The 17191-nt window shown below is 45.8% G+C and overlaps 1 protein-coding gene across 2 annotated transcripts in view; it reads left to right on the forward strand.

Annotated features, from left to right (window-relative positions):
- The window catches only part of ITGA3 (integrin subunit alpha 3), a 90102-nt gene that overhangs the window by 34070 nt on the left and 38841 nt on the right, over positions 1–17191 (forward strand). For both annotated transcript variants that reach the window (XR_014540990.1, XM_083582550.1), the window contains exons 2-3: positions 10963–11090; positions 12079–12161. Coding sequence is in view for 1 of the 2 variants with exons in the window: in XM_083582550.1 (XP_083438676.1) it covers positions 10963–11090; positions 12079–12161 (211 nt within the window). In the remaining variant the exon portion in view is untranslated. The remainder of the gene's footprint in view (positions 1–10962; positions 11091–12078; positions 12162–17191) is intronic.

The following is a 17191-nucleotide window of genomic DNA, read 5'->3' on the forward strand; positions in this document are numbered from 1 at the left end:
TACTTTGTGTCCAGTCTGCTGGATGCAAGCCATGATCAATTGCCGCATTCTCTGCAGCTAATCCAAATGCATCCCATCCCATTGGATTTATCACCCCGGTTGAGAGTCACAGGCCTGTCTCACGCAGCAGCTAGCCTACAGTTCTATAGCCTGACTGGCAGCATGAAGCAGCCTTGCCCCTGAATCAACCCAAAGTGGCTTGGTGTAGGCTAAGTGTGAGCCAGTGAGAGCCAGTGTGGTGTAGTGGTTAAGAGAGGTGGACTCGTAATCTGGTGAACCAGGTTCGCTTCTCCGCTCCTCCACATGCAGCTGCTGGGTGACCTTGGGCTAGTCACACTTCTTTGAAGTCTCTCAGCCTCACTCACCTCACAGAGTGTTCGTTGTGGGGGAGGAAGGGAAAAGAGAATGTTAGCTGCTTTGAGACTCCTTCGGATACTGATAAAGCGGGATATCAAATCCAAACTCTTCTTCTCTCTTCTTCAATTGATCATTGCTTGCAGTGGCGCCCGCCCTGTGGAACGCCCTCCCATCAGATGTCAAGGAAATAAGCAACTATCTGACTTTTAGAAGACATCTGAAGGCAGCCGTGTTTAGGGAAGTTTTTAATGTTTGATGTTTTATCATGTTTTTAATACAGTGGTACCTCAGGTTACAAACCCCTCAGGTTACAAACACTTTGGGTTACAGACTCCGCTAACCCGGAAGTAGTACCTCAGGTTAAGAACTTTGCCCAAGAATGAGAACAGAAATCACGTGGCGGTGGCAGCGGGAGGCCCCATTAGCTAAAGTGGTACCTCAGGTTAAGAAAGGTTTCAGGTTAAGAATGGACCTCCGGAACAAATCTAGTTCATAGCCAGAGGTACCACTGTATTCTGTTTGCAGCTGCCCAGAGTCCAGCCAGATGGGCAGGAATAAATAAATTGTTGTTGTTGTTATCCATGCTTCCACTTGTCCTGCTGCTTTTCCCTGTGGGAGAACCATTGTTTAGCGCTCAACTGGAGCCAAGCACACTGGCTTGACCCCCGCGATTGAGGAGGCTGGCGCCACATGAACTGCACTTATGACAGCAGCACATCGCACGGTGTGTTCATGTCCCTCGCATGTGACGCGCAATGTGTGGACGTGCACGCCGCATGGTTTGCAGGCATGACACGAGCAGACTGCGTGGCACGCACAAGTGACGTGAGCGTGCCATGTGACGTCCTTGCATCAGGCGCATATGTCACCGCAGAAGATTGAAGGGGGCCCAGTCCCCTCCTTCAAATTCTAAGGGCCCTTTTCCCTGGGCAAGCAGACAACCAAGGAAAATATGGACGAGCTATTAGAGAGCAGCAGGGGAAAGAGACCGGTTCAAATGTCCACCTGGCTCACCTTGGGGATATTGCATTTTTTCAGCCTAACTCAAATCTCTCTGCGTAAGCCACTGGCCTGCTTTGAGCTTGAAAGGAATGACACCGCCACCGCCACACAGGCACACACACACACAACCTTCTTGGAGGAAGGGCGTGACAGAAATGTAAAAGGGTGTGAAAGAAATGTGACAAAGGGCGCTTCCTGTCTGTCACGTCCCAGAGCTCGATAGCAGAACAATTTGTCTTAATAAAACAGTTTGTCTTGGCGCGGGGTCCGTTTTGACATCAAAGGTCCCAGTCTGATCCTTCGAGGGAGGGGCCCATAGTTTGGTGGCAGCAGAGCACATGCTCTGCATTGCAGAACGTCCTGGGTTTGAATTCTGCCATCTTCAGGCAGGGCTGAGAATTATCCCTGCCTAAGACCCCGGAGAAGGGACACAGGTGGTGCTGTGGGTTAAACCACAGAGCCTAGGACTTGCCGATCAGAAGGTCGGCGGTTCGAATCCCCATGACGGGGTGAGCTCCCATTGCTCGGTCCCAGCTCCTGCCAACCTAGCAGTTCGAAAGCACATCAAAGTGCAAGTAGATAAATAGGTACCACTCCGGTGGGAAGGTAAACGGCGTTTCCGTGCGCTGCTCTGGTTTGCCAGAAGCGGCTTAGTCATGCTGGCCACATGACCCGGAAGCTGTACGCCGGCTCCCTCGGCCAATAAAGCGAGATGAGCGCCACAACCCCAGAGTCGGTCACGACTGGACCTAATGAACAGGGGTCCCTTTACCTTTTTACCTTTAAGACCCCAGAGAGTCAGTGGCAGACCTGGTTGGGAAATGGGTCTGATTTGGTATGAGACCAAATGCTCCTGTTCTATTCAAACACCTGCATTTTTTATTTTATTTTTAAGCAATATAAAAGAGCTGACTTGAAAATATGGGCTTGTTCTGTACCATTTTCCTCCCCGCTTTCCCTTGGCTGAGTTCTCCACCCATACATACTTCAGTCGGCAGAGCAGGAGACTCTTAATTTCAGGGTTGTGGGTTCAAGTTCCCTGCATTGCACGTGGTTGGGCTAGATGACACTTGTGGTCTCTTCCGATTCTATGATTCTAAATAAAAGGATTCTTGTTCGAAACTTTGCAAAGATGCTGCTGTTGCACTATTCTCTGCTAGTTACCTTCTTGCCTATGCCTGGAATCCCATCATGCGGGAATATTTATCTTACTGTTGCAGCAGCACAACTGCCGGTGTGTTGCATGCCGCTGCTACATCTTTAATCCCAGTGTGGTGTAGTGGTTAAGAGCGGTAGTCTTGCAATCTGGGGAACCGGGTTCGCGTCTCCGCTCCTCCACATGCAGCTGCTGGGTGACCTTGGGCCAGTCACACTTCTCTGAAGTCTCTCAGCCTCACTCACCTCACAGAGTGTTTGTTGTGGGGAAGGAAGGGAAAGGAGAATGTTAGCCGCTTTGAGACTGCTTAAAGGGGGTGAAAGGCGGGATATCAAATCCAAACTCTTCTTCTTCTTCTTCTTTACCAGGATCCTGTTGGACTACAGTCCCCATCATCCCTGCCTATTGGTCATGCTTCATGAAGCTGATGGGAGCTGAATTCTAGCAACTTCTGGAAGGCTATAGGTTAGCTAGCCCTGCCATACACAAATATTACTATGATCTCTTTACCCCTTCTCCAGGTAGCCAAAACACATAGGGTCTTACGATACTGTCAGATTTAGAATTGTGGAGCTGGAAGGGACCCCAAGGGTCATCTAGTCCAACCCCCTGCAATGCAGGAATCTCAACTTAAGCATCCATGAGATCCAGCGCCAAGGGCCTTCTGGCGGTTCCCTCCCTGCGAGAAGCTAAGCTACAGGGAACCAGGTAGAGGGCCTTCTCAGTAGTGGCGCCCACCCTGTGGAACGCCCTCCCATCAGATGTCAAGGAGATAAACAACTACCTGATGTTTAGAAGACATCTGAAGTCAGCCCTGTTTAGGGAAGTTTTTAATGACTGATGTTTTAATGTATTCTTAATCTTTGTTGGAAGCCACCCAGAGTGGCTAGGGAAACCTAGCCAGATGGGCGGGGTACAAATAATTTATTATTATTATTATTTTTTTATTATTATTATTATTATTATTATTATTATTATTATTATTATTACAAATGGCCATCCAACCTCCTGGGAAGAAGAGTCCACAGCCTCCTGAGGGAGACCGTTCCACTGTCAAACAACCCTTACTGTCAGAAAGTTCTTCCTCACGTTTAGTCGGAAACTCCTGTCTTGTAACCTGAAACCATTGGCTGGAGTCCTACCCTCCAGAGTAGGAGAAAACATGCTTGCTCCATCTTCCATGTGATATTTGAAGATGGCTATCATATCTCCTCTCAGTCTCCTCTTTTCTAAGCTAAACCTACCCAGCTCCTTCAACCGTTCCTCATAAGGCTTGGTTTCCAGACCCTTGGTCATTGCCCTCTTCTGTGCACGTCCCAGCTTGTCAACCCCCTTCTTAAACTGTGGTGCCCAGAACTGAACACAATATTCCAGGTGTGGTCTGACGAAAGTAGAATAGAGTGGTACTATAACTTCCCTTCATCTGAACACTAAAAAGGTAAAGGTAAAGGACCCCTGGATGATTAAGTCCAGTCAAAGGCATCTATGGGGTTGTGGCGCTCAATTCACTTTCAGGCCAAAGGAGCCAGCGTTTGTTCACAGACAGTTTTCTGGGTCATGTGGCCAGCATGACTAAACCGCTACTGGTGCACGGGTGACCGTGACGAGTGCCAGAGCGCATGGAAATGCTATTTACCTTCCTGCCATGGCGGTACCTATTTATCTACTTCCACTGACATGCTTTCGAACTGCTAGGTTGGCAGGAGCTGGGATGGAGCTCACCCCATCACGGGGATTCGAACCGCAGACCTTCCGATCAGCAAGCCCAAGAGGCTCAGTGGTTTAGACCACAGCGCCACCCTCATCCAGCATCTGAACACTACACTTCTGTTGATGCAGCCTAGAATAGCATTAGTTCTTTTTTTGCTGCTGCTGCTGCTGCATCACACTGTTGACTCGTGTTCAGATTCTGGTTAACTAAGACCCCAAGATCCTTTCCACATGTACTACAGTTGTACCTCGGAAATCAGACAAAATGCGTTCTGGAAATCCATTCGACTTCCAAAACATTCAGAAAATCATGGCACGGCTTCCGATTGGCTGCAGGAAGCTCCTGCAGCCAATCGGAAGCCTTGGAAGCTGTGTCAGACGTTTGGGTTCCAAAGAATGTTCACAAACCGGAACAATCACTTCCTGGTTTGCGGCGTTTGGGAGCCAAAAAGTTCGACTCACAAGGCATTTGGGATCTAAAGTACGACTGTACTACTAATGGTGGTGCAAACGGATTTGAACCCCCCCCCCCAAAAAAAACCCCAAATGCACTTCAAATGGCTGCACCTGTGCTCCCCTCCCAGCTGAAGGAAGCAGCAGTTTTTAGCAGTGAGACGTGTGAGACGCTGGGCAGACGTGTGATAAAATTATGACCTACAGGCACTCTCTCTTACACACACACAGTCAGGATATAAGACAGCAGATTACTAAGCGCTGGCAGGAGCAGGAGGGGAAGTTGCCGCTTGCAAATGATTCACGGATTGAGTCAGGACAGGTGAGAGATGCCTGCCACTCAGCTTCCGTTTCTTACCCATTCATTGTTGGGGGGCTAGGCTGGCTGGCTGTGGCGTCCATGCGGGAAGCCGAAAAGCATGTTTCATCTGATGACTCATGTACCTTTTATCTGGGAGGCAAAATATTTCCCGCACAAATCACATCTCTCGAGCACAAAGGGCACGATGATTCACAGAGGCAGCATCCGTATGTCAAGAGGTCTCTTGGCAAAGCTCGCCAGAGCCATGCCAGGGGGGGTCTGGATTAATCCAAGGGCATGGGCTTCCCTGCCCTTCTTATGTTTTGCCCTCTCTTTTACACGATCCTGTTTTTATACGTGCAGCTCGGGTGCATATAATGATCTCGGTTTCATGATTATGACCTGGCGATATATCGTGCATCATGATAGCTGGTTTTGTTGTTGTTGTTTAGTCGCTTAGTTGTGTCCGACTCTTCGTGACCCCATGGACCAGAGCACGCCAGGCACTCCTGTCTTCCACTGCCTCCCGCAGTTTGGTCAAACTCATGCTGGTAGCTTTGAGAACACTGTCCAACCATCTTGTCCTCTGTTGTCCCCTTCTCCTTGTGCCCTCCATCTTTCCCAACATCAGGGTCTTTTCCAGGGAGTCTTCTCTTCTCATGAGGTGGCCAAAGTATTGGAGCCTCAGCTTCAGGATCTATCCTTCCAGTAAGCACTCAGGGCTGATTTCCTTAAGAATGGAGAGGTTTGATCTTCTTGCAGTCCATGGGACTCTTAAGAGTCTCCTCCAGCACCATAATTCAAAAGCATCCATTCTTTGGCGATCAGCCTTCTTTATGGTCCAGCTCTCGATAGCTGGTTTAGCTGGTGATGTATCACAATGTTGAAAACCAGATATTGTTCAGATATTGTTGGGCACTGAGCAGGTTCCTTTCCCATCGCAGTGAGAGCATCATCCCTCTGTCTTTGCTCCAGCTCCCCAATACTCTCTGCCTCCACTTTCTAGCCTAGCCCTTCAGTTCTAATCTCTCACATGTGAGCACTGGCACAAAAACACTCTTTCAATCTGCAGAGGCGGCCATTTGTACATACATCTCAGCCCATCTTCTGCCCCATCAGCTCCACATGACCTTAGGGGCAAGTCCACAAATGACTAAGGAATTTGTAAGGAAATTTCTAAGGAAAGGCTGGTTCGTATCCCAAATAAGGGGATGTTTCCTAAACTGAAAACAGTGGTGATGGTATTTTCTGGGTTCTTGAGGTGGTGATGTCAGAAATCCTTAGTTGGCAACTTTCCTACGCTGCCCATTTAAACAAGTCAGGAATAGCTCAGTCGGTAGAGCGTAAGACTCTTGATCTCAGGGTTGTGGGTTTGAACCCCACGTTGAGCAAAAGATTCCTGCATTGCAGGGGGTTGGACTAGATGACCCTGGTGGTTCCTTCCAACTCTATGAATCTGTGGATGCCTATTTTGTCCTTGTAGATGCAGGTTGGCAGTAGGTACTGAACCTGTACCTAATAATGCAGCATCTAATTGTACCTATTTACCTGGCAATATATTTTGCTCAGTTTGGCACGCAAACCAGGCCGTTGAGCTCCACAGTTAAACGATGCCCTGGGAGAATAAATACTTCTTGCTTATACAATGGTACCTCTGGTTAAGAACTTAATTCGTTCCGGAGGTCCGTTCTTAACCTGAAACTGTTCTTAACCTGAGGTACCGCTTTAGCTAATGGGGCCTCCTGCTGCCGCTGCGCTGCTGCCATGCAATTTCTGTTTTCATCCTGAAGCAAAGTTCTTAACCCGAGGTAATATTTCTGGGTTAGCGGAGTCTGTAACCTGAAGCGTATGTAACCCGAGGTACCACTGTATATGGTTGCTGTCCTCAAGTAGTGATACATTCCAGAGATCTGGGAATTTGTTCCCTTTGGATAAGAGAGCACTGGAGAATTAAGAGGCCTTTGCAATGTTGCCTGACATATACAAGAATAGCCGACATGGAGGCATAAGGCAATTTTGGGACCCCATAGCAGATCCCCACAGAGAAAAGAGCCCAAATTCGGCATCTCCTACCTCTCGCCTTCCAATGTGCAGTGTGGGCAGTCTGATAAAGGTAAAGGGACCCCTGACCATTAGGTCCAGTCGTGGCTGACTCTGGGATTGCGGCGCTCATCTCGCTTTATTGGCCATGGGAGCTGGCGTACAGCTTCTGGGTCATGTGGTCAGCATGACTAAGCCACTTCTGGCGAACCAGAGCAGCGCACGGAAACGTCGTTTACCTTCCCGCCGGAGTGGTACCTATTTATCTACTTATACTTTGATGTGCTTTCGAACTGCTAGGTTGGCAGGAGCAGGGACCAAGCAATGGGAGCTCACCCCATCACGGGTATTCGAACCGCCGACCTTCTGATCAGCAAGTCCTAGGCTCTGTGGTTTAACCCACAGTGCCACCCGCGTCCCTGGGCAGCCTGGTAGCCCTCCCCTAAATCTCCCTCCTCAGGGAGCCCCAACCATTTGGGATCCATTTGGAAATGTGATATGAGGCATGCAGCTGGCAGGGAAGGGGTTAGAAAATCAATTCATTCCATGTTTGTCCTTTTAGAAACAATACAAGAATGAAAATTCAGGTTGTCCTGCGAAATGTGCACTTCCCCAAATTTTGCAATGCGCTTTTCCAACCAAGTGTGTACATAGATGCATATACTTAGGGTGAAAGTTGCATTGACGTACGTGTTAGTGGAAACAGCAGACAAAGAAGGACAATGAAGGACAATTGCTTTGCAGAAATGGGTCTATCAGGAGAAACCTGCACTAAAATGCTAGTGAATTTTCATGAGGACTTCCGAAAAAAATTGCAAACCCATTAAGAAATGTGGAAGACTGAAAGTAAGGTTGGTAAAATGAGAAATTGAGGGGAACAAGAAACCCAGTGGCTGGTCATGAAGTGGGTGCCATGGCAGTTTGGTAAGGACTAGTAACTTGCTCAAGAAATTGAGTACTGTGGAACTTTGGTTTTCGAACGTAATCCGTTCCAGAAGACTGTTTGAGTTCTGAAATGTTCAAAATCCAAGGCCCAAAGGGCGGTTTGCAAATCTAATAGAAAAAAATGAGAAAAATACAGTAGTACCTCAGCGGAAGCCGTTTGACTTCTGAGGCGCATTCGAAAACGGAAGCATTTACTTCCAAGTTTTCGGCATTTGGAAACTGAAATGTTAGTCAGCGGAGACATTTGAAAACTGAGGTAGCACTGTAAAAGGCAGAGCCCCAGATACCAGCGCATATTTTTGGCCCATACGAAGCACACTAAAATGCTAATTCTACATCCAAACTGTCTTTTACCTGTGCGCCCTCATGCACCAGTTCATACCCTCTCTAGTTCATACACATACATTCCATCCATCCATGGCTTTTGTGCTTAATGTTTTCCTCCCGCCTGCCACCTGCCACTGTGAAATGTTCCCTTGGTGCGTTCTTTTGCTTTCTTTCCTTTGTCCAGCGCGAGAGGCGCCTTGCCCACAACATTGAAAAAATACAGCTGTGTTTTTAGAGTGCGGTGGAATGCACACCCCAGCTGCCTCTGTGCCAGGATAGGAGTTATATTTTGCTGGAATGGGAGAAGCCTCTCCTCACAGAGGACTAGCTACTTTGTCAGGCTAGCTGCTGATGCTGCTGTAGTTTCATGCCTGATCAAATTTGATTTGAGTTTAAAGATTGGGGTGGGCAACCTCCGTCCCATGGGCCAAATTCAGCCCTCCAAGACATCTCCCTCTGGTACCTCAGGACTCTCCCCAACAGCCTCCCCTCAGTTACACCATTCCTGCTTCTCACCCTCCGTGAATGTTTTTTTGCCTGACTGGAATGTGGGTTGCTTTTAGAGCTGATGTGTTTTTAATTTTGCATTGGGGTTAATTTTTTTTACTTCCGCTACGAGCCACCTGGAGCGTTACCAAAGATCAGGAGGGATTAAAATGTTCTTTTTAAAAACAAATGCGGGGAGGAAGGAAGAGCAGGCAAAGTGCGCTGCTCCAAATGGAAGCGGTTTGGAGGTCAAGTTGCTGGTGCGAAGTGGTATTTAATTTCCAAAATAAGAAGTGCTGAGTTTCAACTTGCTTGGAAGTTCCGCTTTCCGAGCCAGGAGCTCTTTCCTGGAAACACCAGTCATGGATCAGCAAGGAGGGAAAGGCACCCTAAGGTAAAGGTAAAGGGACCCCTGACCATTAGGTCCATTCGTGGCCGGGTTTGCAGCGCTCATCTCTCTTTACTGGCCGAGGGACCCAGCGTACAGCTGGTCATGTGGCCAGCATGACTAAGCCACTTCTGGCGAACCAGAGCAGCGCACCCAAAAGCACTTTTCGTCTCTCTCAAAACATGAACTGAGGTGGAATAGACCTAGCATTAAAAAAAACCCCGAGATTTTGTTGTGATGAGCAGTTGCCCAAACTAGGCCCCACAGTGACCAGGTGTCTGGAGAAACCATTTTATGACTCTCCCTGGTTCAGCCACAGCGCTCTGGAAAAAGACAAACTTCTGCATCATGGACTGCCTTTCCTTGCAGGTTTTTAAAGCAGAGGCTAAACAGCCATGCGGCAGGGATGTTATTTTCCATTTAATATTATACCTTCACATCACCATTATCCACTTTGCCGCCCTGGCTCTCTAGAGCCTATCATCTTCCTTCCCTCCCGCCTCATAGCTTTTGAACGGAACCTTTGTATCATTGCATTTTGTACGTTTTCCAGTTCTAATTGCACTCATTACAGAATGGATCAAAATTTAAATAAAGATAGAAAGATAGAAAATTTCTCATTACAGGTCTTCGGACAACCCTGCTAGTGATGTTAATTGCTTACAATAATCAATAATCAGATATCATATAAATTTATAGAATAATAATAATTTATTATTTATACCCCACCCATCTGGCTGAGTTTCCTCAGCCACTCTGGGAGGCTCCCAAATGAGTGTTAAAAACAACACAGCATTAAATATTAAAAACCTCCCTAAACAGGGCTGCCTTCAGATGTCTTTTAAAGATAGGATAGCTGCTTATTTCCTTCACATCTGAAGGGAGGGCGTTCCACAGGGCGGGTGCCACTACTGAGAAGGCCCTCTGTCTGGTTCCCTGTAACCTCACTTCTCACAATGAGGGAACCGCCAGAAGGCCCTCGGCGCTGGACCTCAGTGTCCGGGCTGAAGGATGGGGGTGGCGACACTCCTTCAGGTATACAGGACCGAGGCCGTTTAGGGCTAGGGCTTTAAAGGTCAGCACCAACACTTTGAATTGTGCTTGGAAACGTACTGAGAGCCAATGCAGATCTCTCAGGACCAGTGTTATGTGGTCCCAGCGGCCGCCCCCAGTCACCAGTCTAGCTGCCGCATTCTGGATTAATTGCAGTTTCTGGGTCACCTTCAAAGGTAGCCCCACGTAGAGCGCATTGCAGTAGTCCAAGCGAGAGATAACTAGGGAGATCATTTACTCCAATCCTTTTGGAATACTTGATCGTGCTGGTTTTGGATTTTTCCTGTCAGCTTTGCCAGTTCTGCAAAGTCCATCATCTTCACCTGCCACTCTTCTTTCGTCGTTACTTTTTGTTGTTTCCATTTTGGGGCTAAAAGAATTCTTGCTGCAGTTGTTGCATACATAAACATTCTTTTATCTTCCCTTGGTATCTCTTCGCCCACTATACCCAGTAAAAAGGCTTCTGGGTTTTTTAACAGAAGTGGGTTGTTTTTTTAAAAGTATTTTGTTAAAAAAATACTTTTGTTAAAAAACCAACTCTACAATTCTATGATTCTGTGAAGTATTTTTCCCCAAGAGGGGGAGTCCTTTCCGTGAAAAGCATACCATCTCTTCCAAATTACGTTGCAGCCGTGGTTTCTCATTGTGAGCAAGTGCTCCCCTTCCACCGACTCTAATTCAATAATAATAATAATAATAATAATAATAATAATAATAATAATAATTTATTCTCCCTTTCTTCAGGCTGCTTGCTGGAGCTCCTCGCGATACGGCTACAGGGATGGAGAACGCCACGCGAATGGGCGCCATGTATGCTTGCCCTCTGACAGCGACCACTGATGACTGCGAGAAGGTGGACATCAAGGTGAAAAGTACGTGGGCATGTGCAAAGGAGAGCCCCCCGCTAGATTCACAAAATGTTTATGGGTATGAGTACCCCTGCATCCCCCCAGAAAAAAACCCTGATTGTTATTATTGCAAATGAAGTGATAAACAGCAAGCCCTGATTATTCCTCTGTTGGTTCCTGTTAGGTTTCCAGATGAAACTTGCTTGAAGTTGCTTATCAATTATCAGGATATCTCTTTGCTCTGTAGTGCCTAAAGCTTTGATTACTTGTTTCAAACAAGATCCATTTATATGTGATTTTTACCTTCCTTCCTTCCTTCCTTCCTTCCTTCCTTCCTTCCTTCCTTCCTTCCTTCTCTCCACTTATATACTGCTTATATTCCAGAACAACTTCCAAGTGGTTTATAACTATTAAATTAATCCATAATTAAACTATACAATAGCATCTGTCTTTCTGCAGTTTTGAAAACTGTATCCCTTTCGTGTGTGAAGCCTAGGTCTGAAGAACTTGTAGCCCTTCAGATGTTGAACCACAGTTTCCTTTTTATATATATATATAATTTTTATTAGTTTTTTTAACATGTCATTTTCAACAGTAATTAAACATACTTTTACATCTTATTCAAGTTTTTGACTTCCATCAATCCAGTCTGAAAATTTTCCAATCTAATCTCTCAGTATGCATTTCTTATCTTCCCTATTACATTTCAAACACATAACCAATATCTCTATCTTATTCTACTTTGTAACACACTGTTTCCATGCTGGCTAGGGAGGTTGGAATCCCTGCAGCGTTTGGGTGGCCACAGATTCCCCACCTGCGCTTCAAAGGACCTGGCAATAATCCTTTGCACATTTATGGGGGAGGAAGTCCTATGCCACTCAAAGGGACTTACTTCTGAGTAGGCATGCATAGGATTGCATGGCAGGGGTGTTTGGAACATGGTAAGAAAGTGGATCGTGTCCTAACTGCATTTCTCCCTCTTCCTTTTGCCCCTCTGTTCTCCCCGCAGGTGACCCACACAGTAATATTGTCGAAGACATGTGGTTGGGGGTGACAATAGCAAGCCAGAGAGCATCTTCTGGGAGAGTGATGGTGAGTAGTTTGTATTTATGGGGCAGGGAGCATTTCCATGGCAGGGATGGGGAACCTGGTGCTGCCTGGATGTTGTTGAGCTTCTTCTTCTTTGATGATCACTTGTAGACAAGTAAGATCATCTTCCATGAACACAGTTTTAAAAGTGAGTCTGTAAGTGACTGTGGAGGCCAATTCTGGATCCACACGTCCTTCCACAGTGGGGACATAGGTTTCCGGGCAGGAGTTGATCACGGTGAGGGTTTGCCAAGCGCACCTTCCTCTTAGCGCGTTTCTCCCTTTTTTCCTGAGTTCAAGCATCTTCAAAGCCCATGACACCTTTGGTAAAGGCTGTTCTCCAACCGGAGCGTTCGCAGGCCAGTGTTTCCCAGTTGTCAGTCTTTATACTACATTTTTAAGATTTGCCTTGAAAGAGTCTTTAAACCTCTTTTGTTGACCTCCAGCATTACGCTTACCATTTTAAAGTTTGGAGTTGAGCAGTTGCTTTGGAAGACGATAATCAGGTATCCCTACAACATGACCAGTCCAAAGAAGTTGTAGTTTGACGCTGGTGACCGTTCCTTCTTCCAGTACACTTCCTAGGTGATGTGCAAGATACCATCCATCTGTTAAAATGCTGCTAGGATGGCATGCCCAGTCCAAGGTGGGTCAGAAGCTTTTGGCAAAACTACATGTTACACTTGGCATGAGGCTGTCACCCCAAAATGGCCCGCCAAATCCAGTTCCTTTCCTCTCCCCTGTTAAAATGATGGATGACCCCTATTGGCGTTCATTTTTCTCCCATATTTGCTCCATTGCCTTGGTTCTCATGGGCATTATAGCTCTAAGGGTGGATTCAAAATGGTAACACTGTTTTCAGAGTTGGCTCCTATGATAGAACCATAGGCTATAACATCCATGACAGAGGGCCATGGCAGGTCTGCACATTCGTGGCTGAGGACGGGAGATGGCACATCAACTACATGAAATATTCTTCGCATTGATTTTAAATTGCATTTTAAAAAAATATTGTATTGTACAGTGGTACCTCTGGTTACATACGCTTCAGGTTACATACGCTCCAGGTTACACACTCTGCTAACCCAGAAATAGTACCTCGGGTTAAGAACTTTGCTTCAGGATGAGAACAGAAATCGTGCTCCGGCTGCGCAGCAGCAGCAGGAGGCCCCATTAGCTAAAGTGGTGCTTCAAGTTAAGAACAGTTTCAGGTTAAGAACGGACCTTCGGAACGAATTAAGTACTTAACCCGAGGTACCACTGTATTTCTTTTCTTTTTTTAATTTTAATTTTTATTATTAGTTTTATTAAATATTACAAGGTAAATAAAACAGAAAAATCAAAACAAATTCCATGCATAACAATATAAACACAATCGTCTACATATTTACCAAATGCAGACTAAAGAAGAAGAAAAAAGAAAAGAAAGAGGAAAAAAGAAAGAAAAAAAACCTACTTTCCATAATCAATAGCACCAAATTTATACTTTAAACATTACATTTTAAAAATCCTAGTTAAAATATTATAAAAGACTTCCACCGCATTTACCACACGTCTCTTAATTTCTAGTTCACCTTTACATCTGTTCTTCAGTCACTTCCTTTCCTTAAGTTCTTTCATAGTCCATCAATTCTTTGTATTCTTTATATTCTTCACAAGGTTAGTCTAAGCACAACCAAACTTTCGTATTTGAGCCCTGCTTGTGTAAATATTCGTTTAGACAATCCCATAAAGATATAATAATAATAATAATAATAATAATAATAATAATAATAATACAGTGGTACCTCGGGTTACGTATGCTCCAGGTTACATACGCTTCAAGTTACAGACTCCGCTAACCCAGAAATAGTATCTCGGGTTAAGAACTTTGCTTCAGGATGAGAACAGAAATCGTGCTCCGGTGGCGCAGCAGCAGCAGGAGACCCCATTAGCTAAAGTGGTGCTTCAGGTTAAGAACAATTTCAAGTTAAGAACGGACCTCCGGAACGAATTAAGTACTTAACCCGAGGTACCACTGTAATAAATATTGTATTGTATTTCATTGTATTGCGGTATACAACATATATACAATGCTGCACAATATACATGAAATAAAAGATGCATCCATAATACAACTAAAAATAATACAGTAACTAAGTGCATTACAAATTCCACAAGAGGTGGGAAAATCAATAAGTGGACCACCAAGACCCTCTGTAATTTCCAAGTGGTCTGAGTGGGGAGTTTGGGAACCAGTGGGTCCGACCCACTAAGAACCCCACTTTTCTTTCCTGCTCCTTCCCAAATATTGCAAGCAGGAAAAAGCTGCCTCTATGCACATCCATAAGATCTTCAGGAACCTGCTACTAACTGGCCCTCCGTTTCCTGGTACATCTTAGATAACATCCTCCCGACTTCTGCCCCAAAGCCCTTCGCATCCTTGAATCTTTCCCAGTAGCTATTTTGATCCTCTGCCTCATCAGCGCCTTTAAATGGTTTAAAAACAAACATAAAAACCCCCACCAATCTCCACTGGCATTTGCTGAAATTCAAGAAATAGCTTTGGGCAGTGGCAGCCAGACGGCCAGGCACCTTGGAGATCAGAATGCAGGTGCCAGTTCTTTTTTTGCTTTATAAGAAAATGCCAGCGGTAATTCCTTTTCGGGTGGGTTTAAGTTTCTTGAGAAGCTTGCTGCTTCTGTTCCATTCCTTTCCCTGGCTTATTGGATACGTTACTAGTTTTGTCATCCACTGTCTCCATTGTGGTCCCTTGCAGCTAATTTTATCCTGGGTTAGGCCAGGAATTTGCTTTCCTTGCCAATCACAAGTCCCAGAATACTCAATGCAAGGAAGGTTAAAGTTTCTCTGAGCATGTACGGAGCGCTCTTGACAGCATCGTGGAATTAGAAAGCATCCAGCGAAGAACTTAATTTGAGCACAGGGTTCACTCAGAATTAGCCTGTTTGCAATACCCAGTCAGCCTGGTAACATACAATGAGAGAAGAGAGAACCTGTAAGCATGCGCAGAGTGCCTACCCCTCGCTACTGAATAATCACAGCCAGCTCACGATGGGAGTTGGAAGTGATGGCCAGAGCCGTTCGATGGTCGGATTCCCTTGGAAGGTAGTGGGCTCTGGAGCTGCGAATAATAATAATAATAATAATAATAATAATAATAATAATAATAATTTTTATTTATACCCCGCCCTCCCCAGCCAAGACCAGACCCAGGGTGGCTAACAACCAATAATAAAAACAAGGTGAATGAATACAACTTATAAACAAGATTATAATACAACACTAAAACATTAAAATGACTATCAGCCTTTGAAAAGCTGGTATCACTGAATCAAGTTCATAAACTTGTTGAATTAATTAAACTAATGTCACGGCTTCAGAGAATCCTATCCCTTCCCACGGTGGGATGCCAAGAAGCAAAAACAACAAAACAACAACAACAACAACAACAACAACAACAACAGGAGTTCTTACCAAGTGGTTTATTCAATATTCACAGAGAGAGATGAAGGAATGCAGTCTCTCTTAGATAATGGTGTTGCTCAAAGTAAAGTCCCACCACCTCCATCTCACCTAATCTACATCACCCTTGTGTTGGTTGATCTGTGTTTTCTGCCTCTGAGCTTTCTCTTCTACTACCCTCAATGCCCGCCTGGTCCTGGGAGAAGGGGGGTCAGGAATGTTCTCCAAGAACACTGAGTCTGTCGGCTTTCTCTCCCCTGGTGCTTTTTCTTCCTGCTGTTCCTCTTCCAATATTTCCAAGCTCCTCCCCTCTGCAGCCTCTGAACTATGCCCTTCCGCAAACCGCTGTTCTAAATCTATACTGTCCTCCTCTTCCCAGGAAGTTGCAGGAAGAGGAGGGGAGGGCAGGTTCCACCATTCCTCCTCAATCTAGCCCCTGACAACTAAATACAGTGGTACCTCGAGTTACATACGCTTCAGGTTACACACGCTTCAGGTTACAGACTCCGTTAACCCAGAAATAGTACCTCGGGTTAAGAACTTCGCTTCAGGATGAGAACAGAAATCGTGCTCCGGCGGTGCAGCAGCAGCAGGAGGCCCCATTGGCTAAAGTGGTGCTTCAGGTTAAGAACAGTTTCAGGTTAAGAACGGACGTCTGGAACGAATTAAGTACTTAACCCGAGGTACCACTGTAGTCCTAAAAAATAGTGTCAAAATTTAGGGGGCGTCTTATACAGGGATAGAGTCTCCTCTCTCCCCATTTTCTTAAATCTGAGTCCCCCAAACTAGGGGGCATCTTATACATGGGGTGTCTTAAAGACGAAAAAATACAGTAATTGCTCCAGCTTTGAATTTTGTTGTGTCGTTATCTTCTTTAGTGAGTCGTACAAACGGCTGTTCTGAATGATGCTCTTTATAGGGTAGGGGCCACTGGGAATGAATTTAGGGAACTAAGGACATGGTGACCCAAAAATGTTTGGGAACCTTAGGCTATGGAAAGGTTTTCAGTGCTAAAGCTGAGTATGCACGGACCATGCATACATATCCCCAAAGTACCTGGAATCATGGGTATGGCATACCCTTCAACCGTCCCTATTTTCCTGGGACATTTCCGGAATTACAAAAGCCATCTGGGCTTCTGATTTGATCCCAGAATGTCCTGGGGATGAGCTAGAGCTTGCAGCAGTGCCATGATCTTGCGTGAGCCAGCTGACTCGCACGGCACTGACAGAAACACATCCCAATTGCCATCAGGAGAATGATGAAGGCTATGGAACAGACTTAGAAAGGCAGAAAGTGTCAGGAGTTCAGCCTACACTCAAGTAGGACCCTGGCAGAGACACATGCCCGACTGGCATGTTCTCTCCCTCCTGGCCGATCGTTCGGGAGCTTCAAAAGCTTTCTTCAGCCCGAACATCACAGCGACTGATGCCAACCGACACCAGCACACTTTGGGATCCACAGAGTTTGCGCAACTTGCGTAACAGAACTCAGCAACTCAGCATTTTGGCTAATCTACTTTATTTACATATAAACACACACAGAGCACTGCACCATGGCTCCCTCTCTCT

Source organism: Podarcis filfolensis, assembly GCF_964270895.1.
Source record: "Podarcis filfolensis genome assembly, chromosome: 13".
Lineage (NCBI taxonomy): Eukaryota > Metazoa > Chordata > Lepidosauria > Squamata > Lacertidae > Podarcis > Podarcis filfolensis.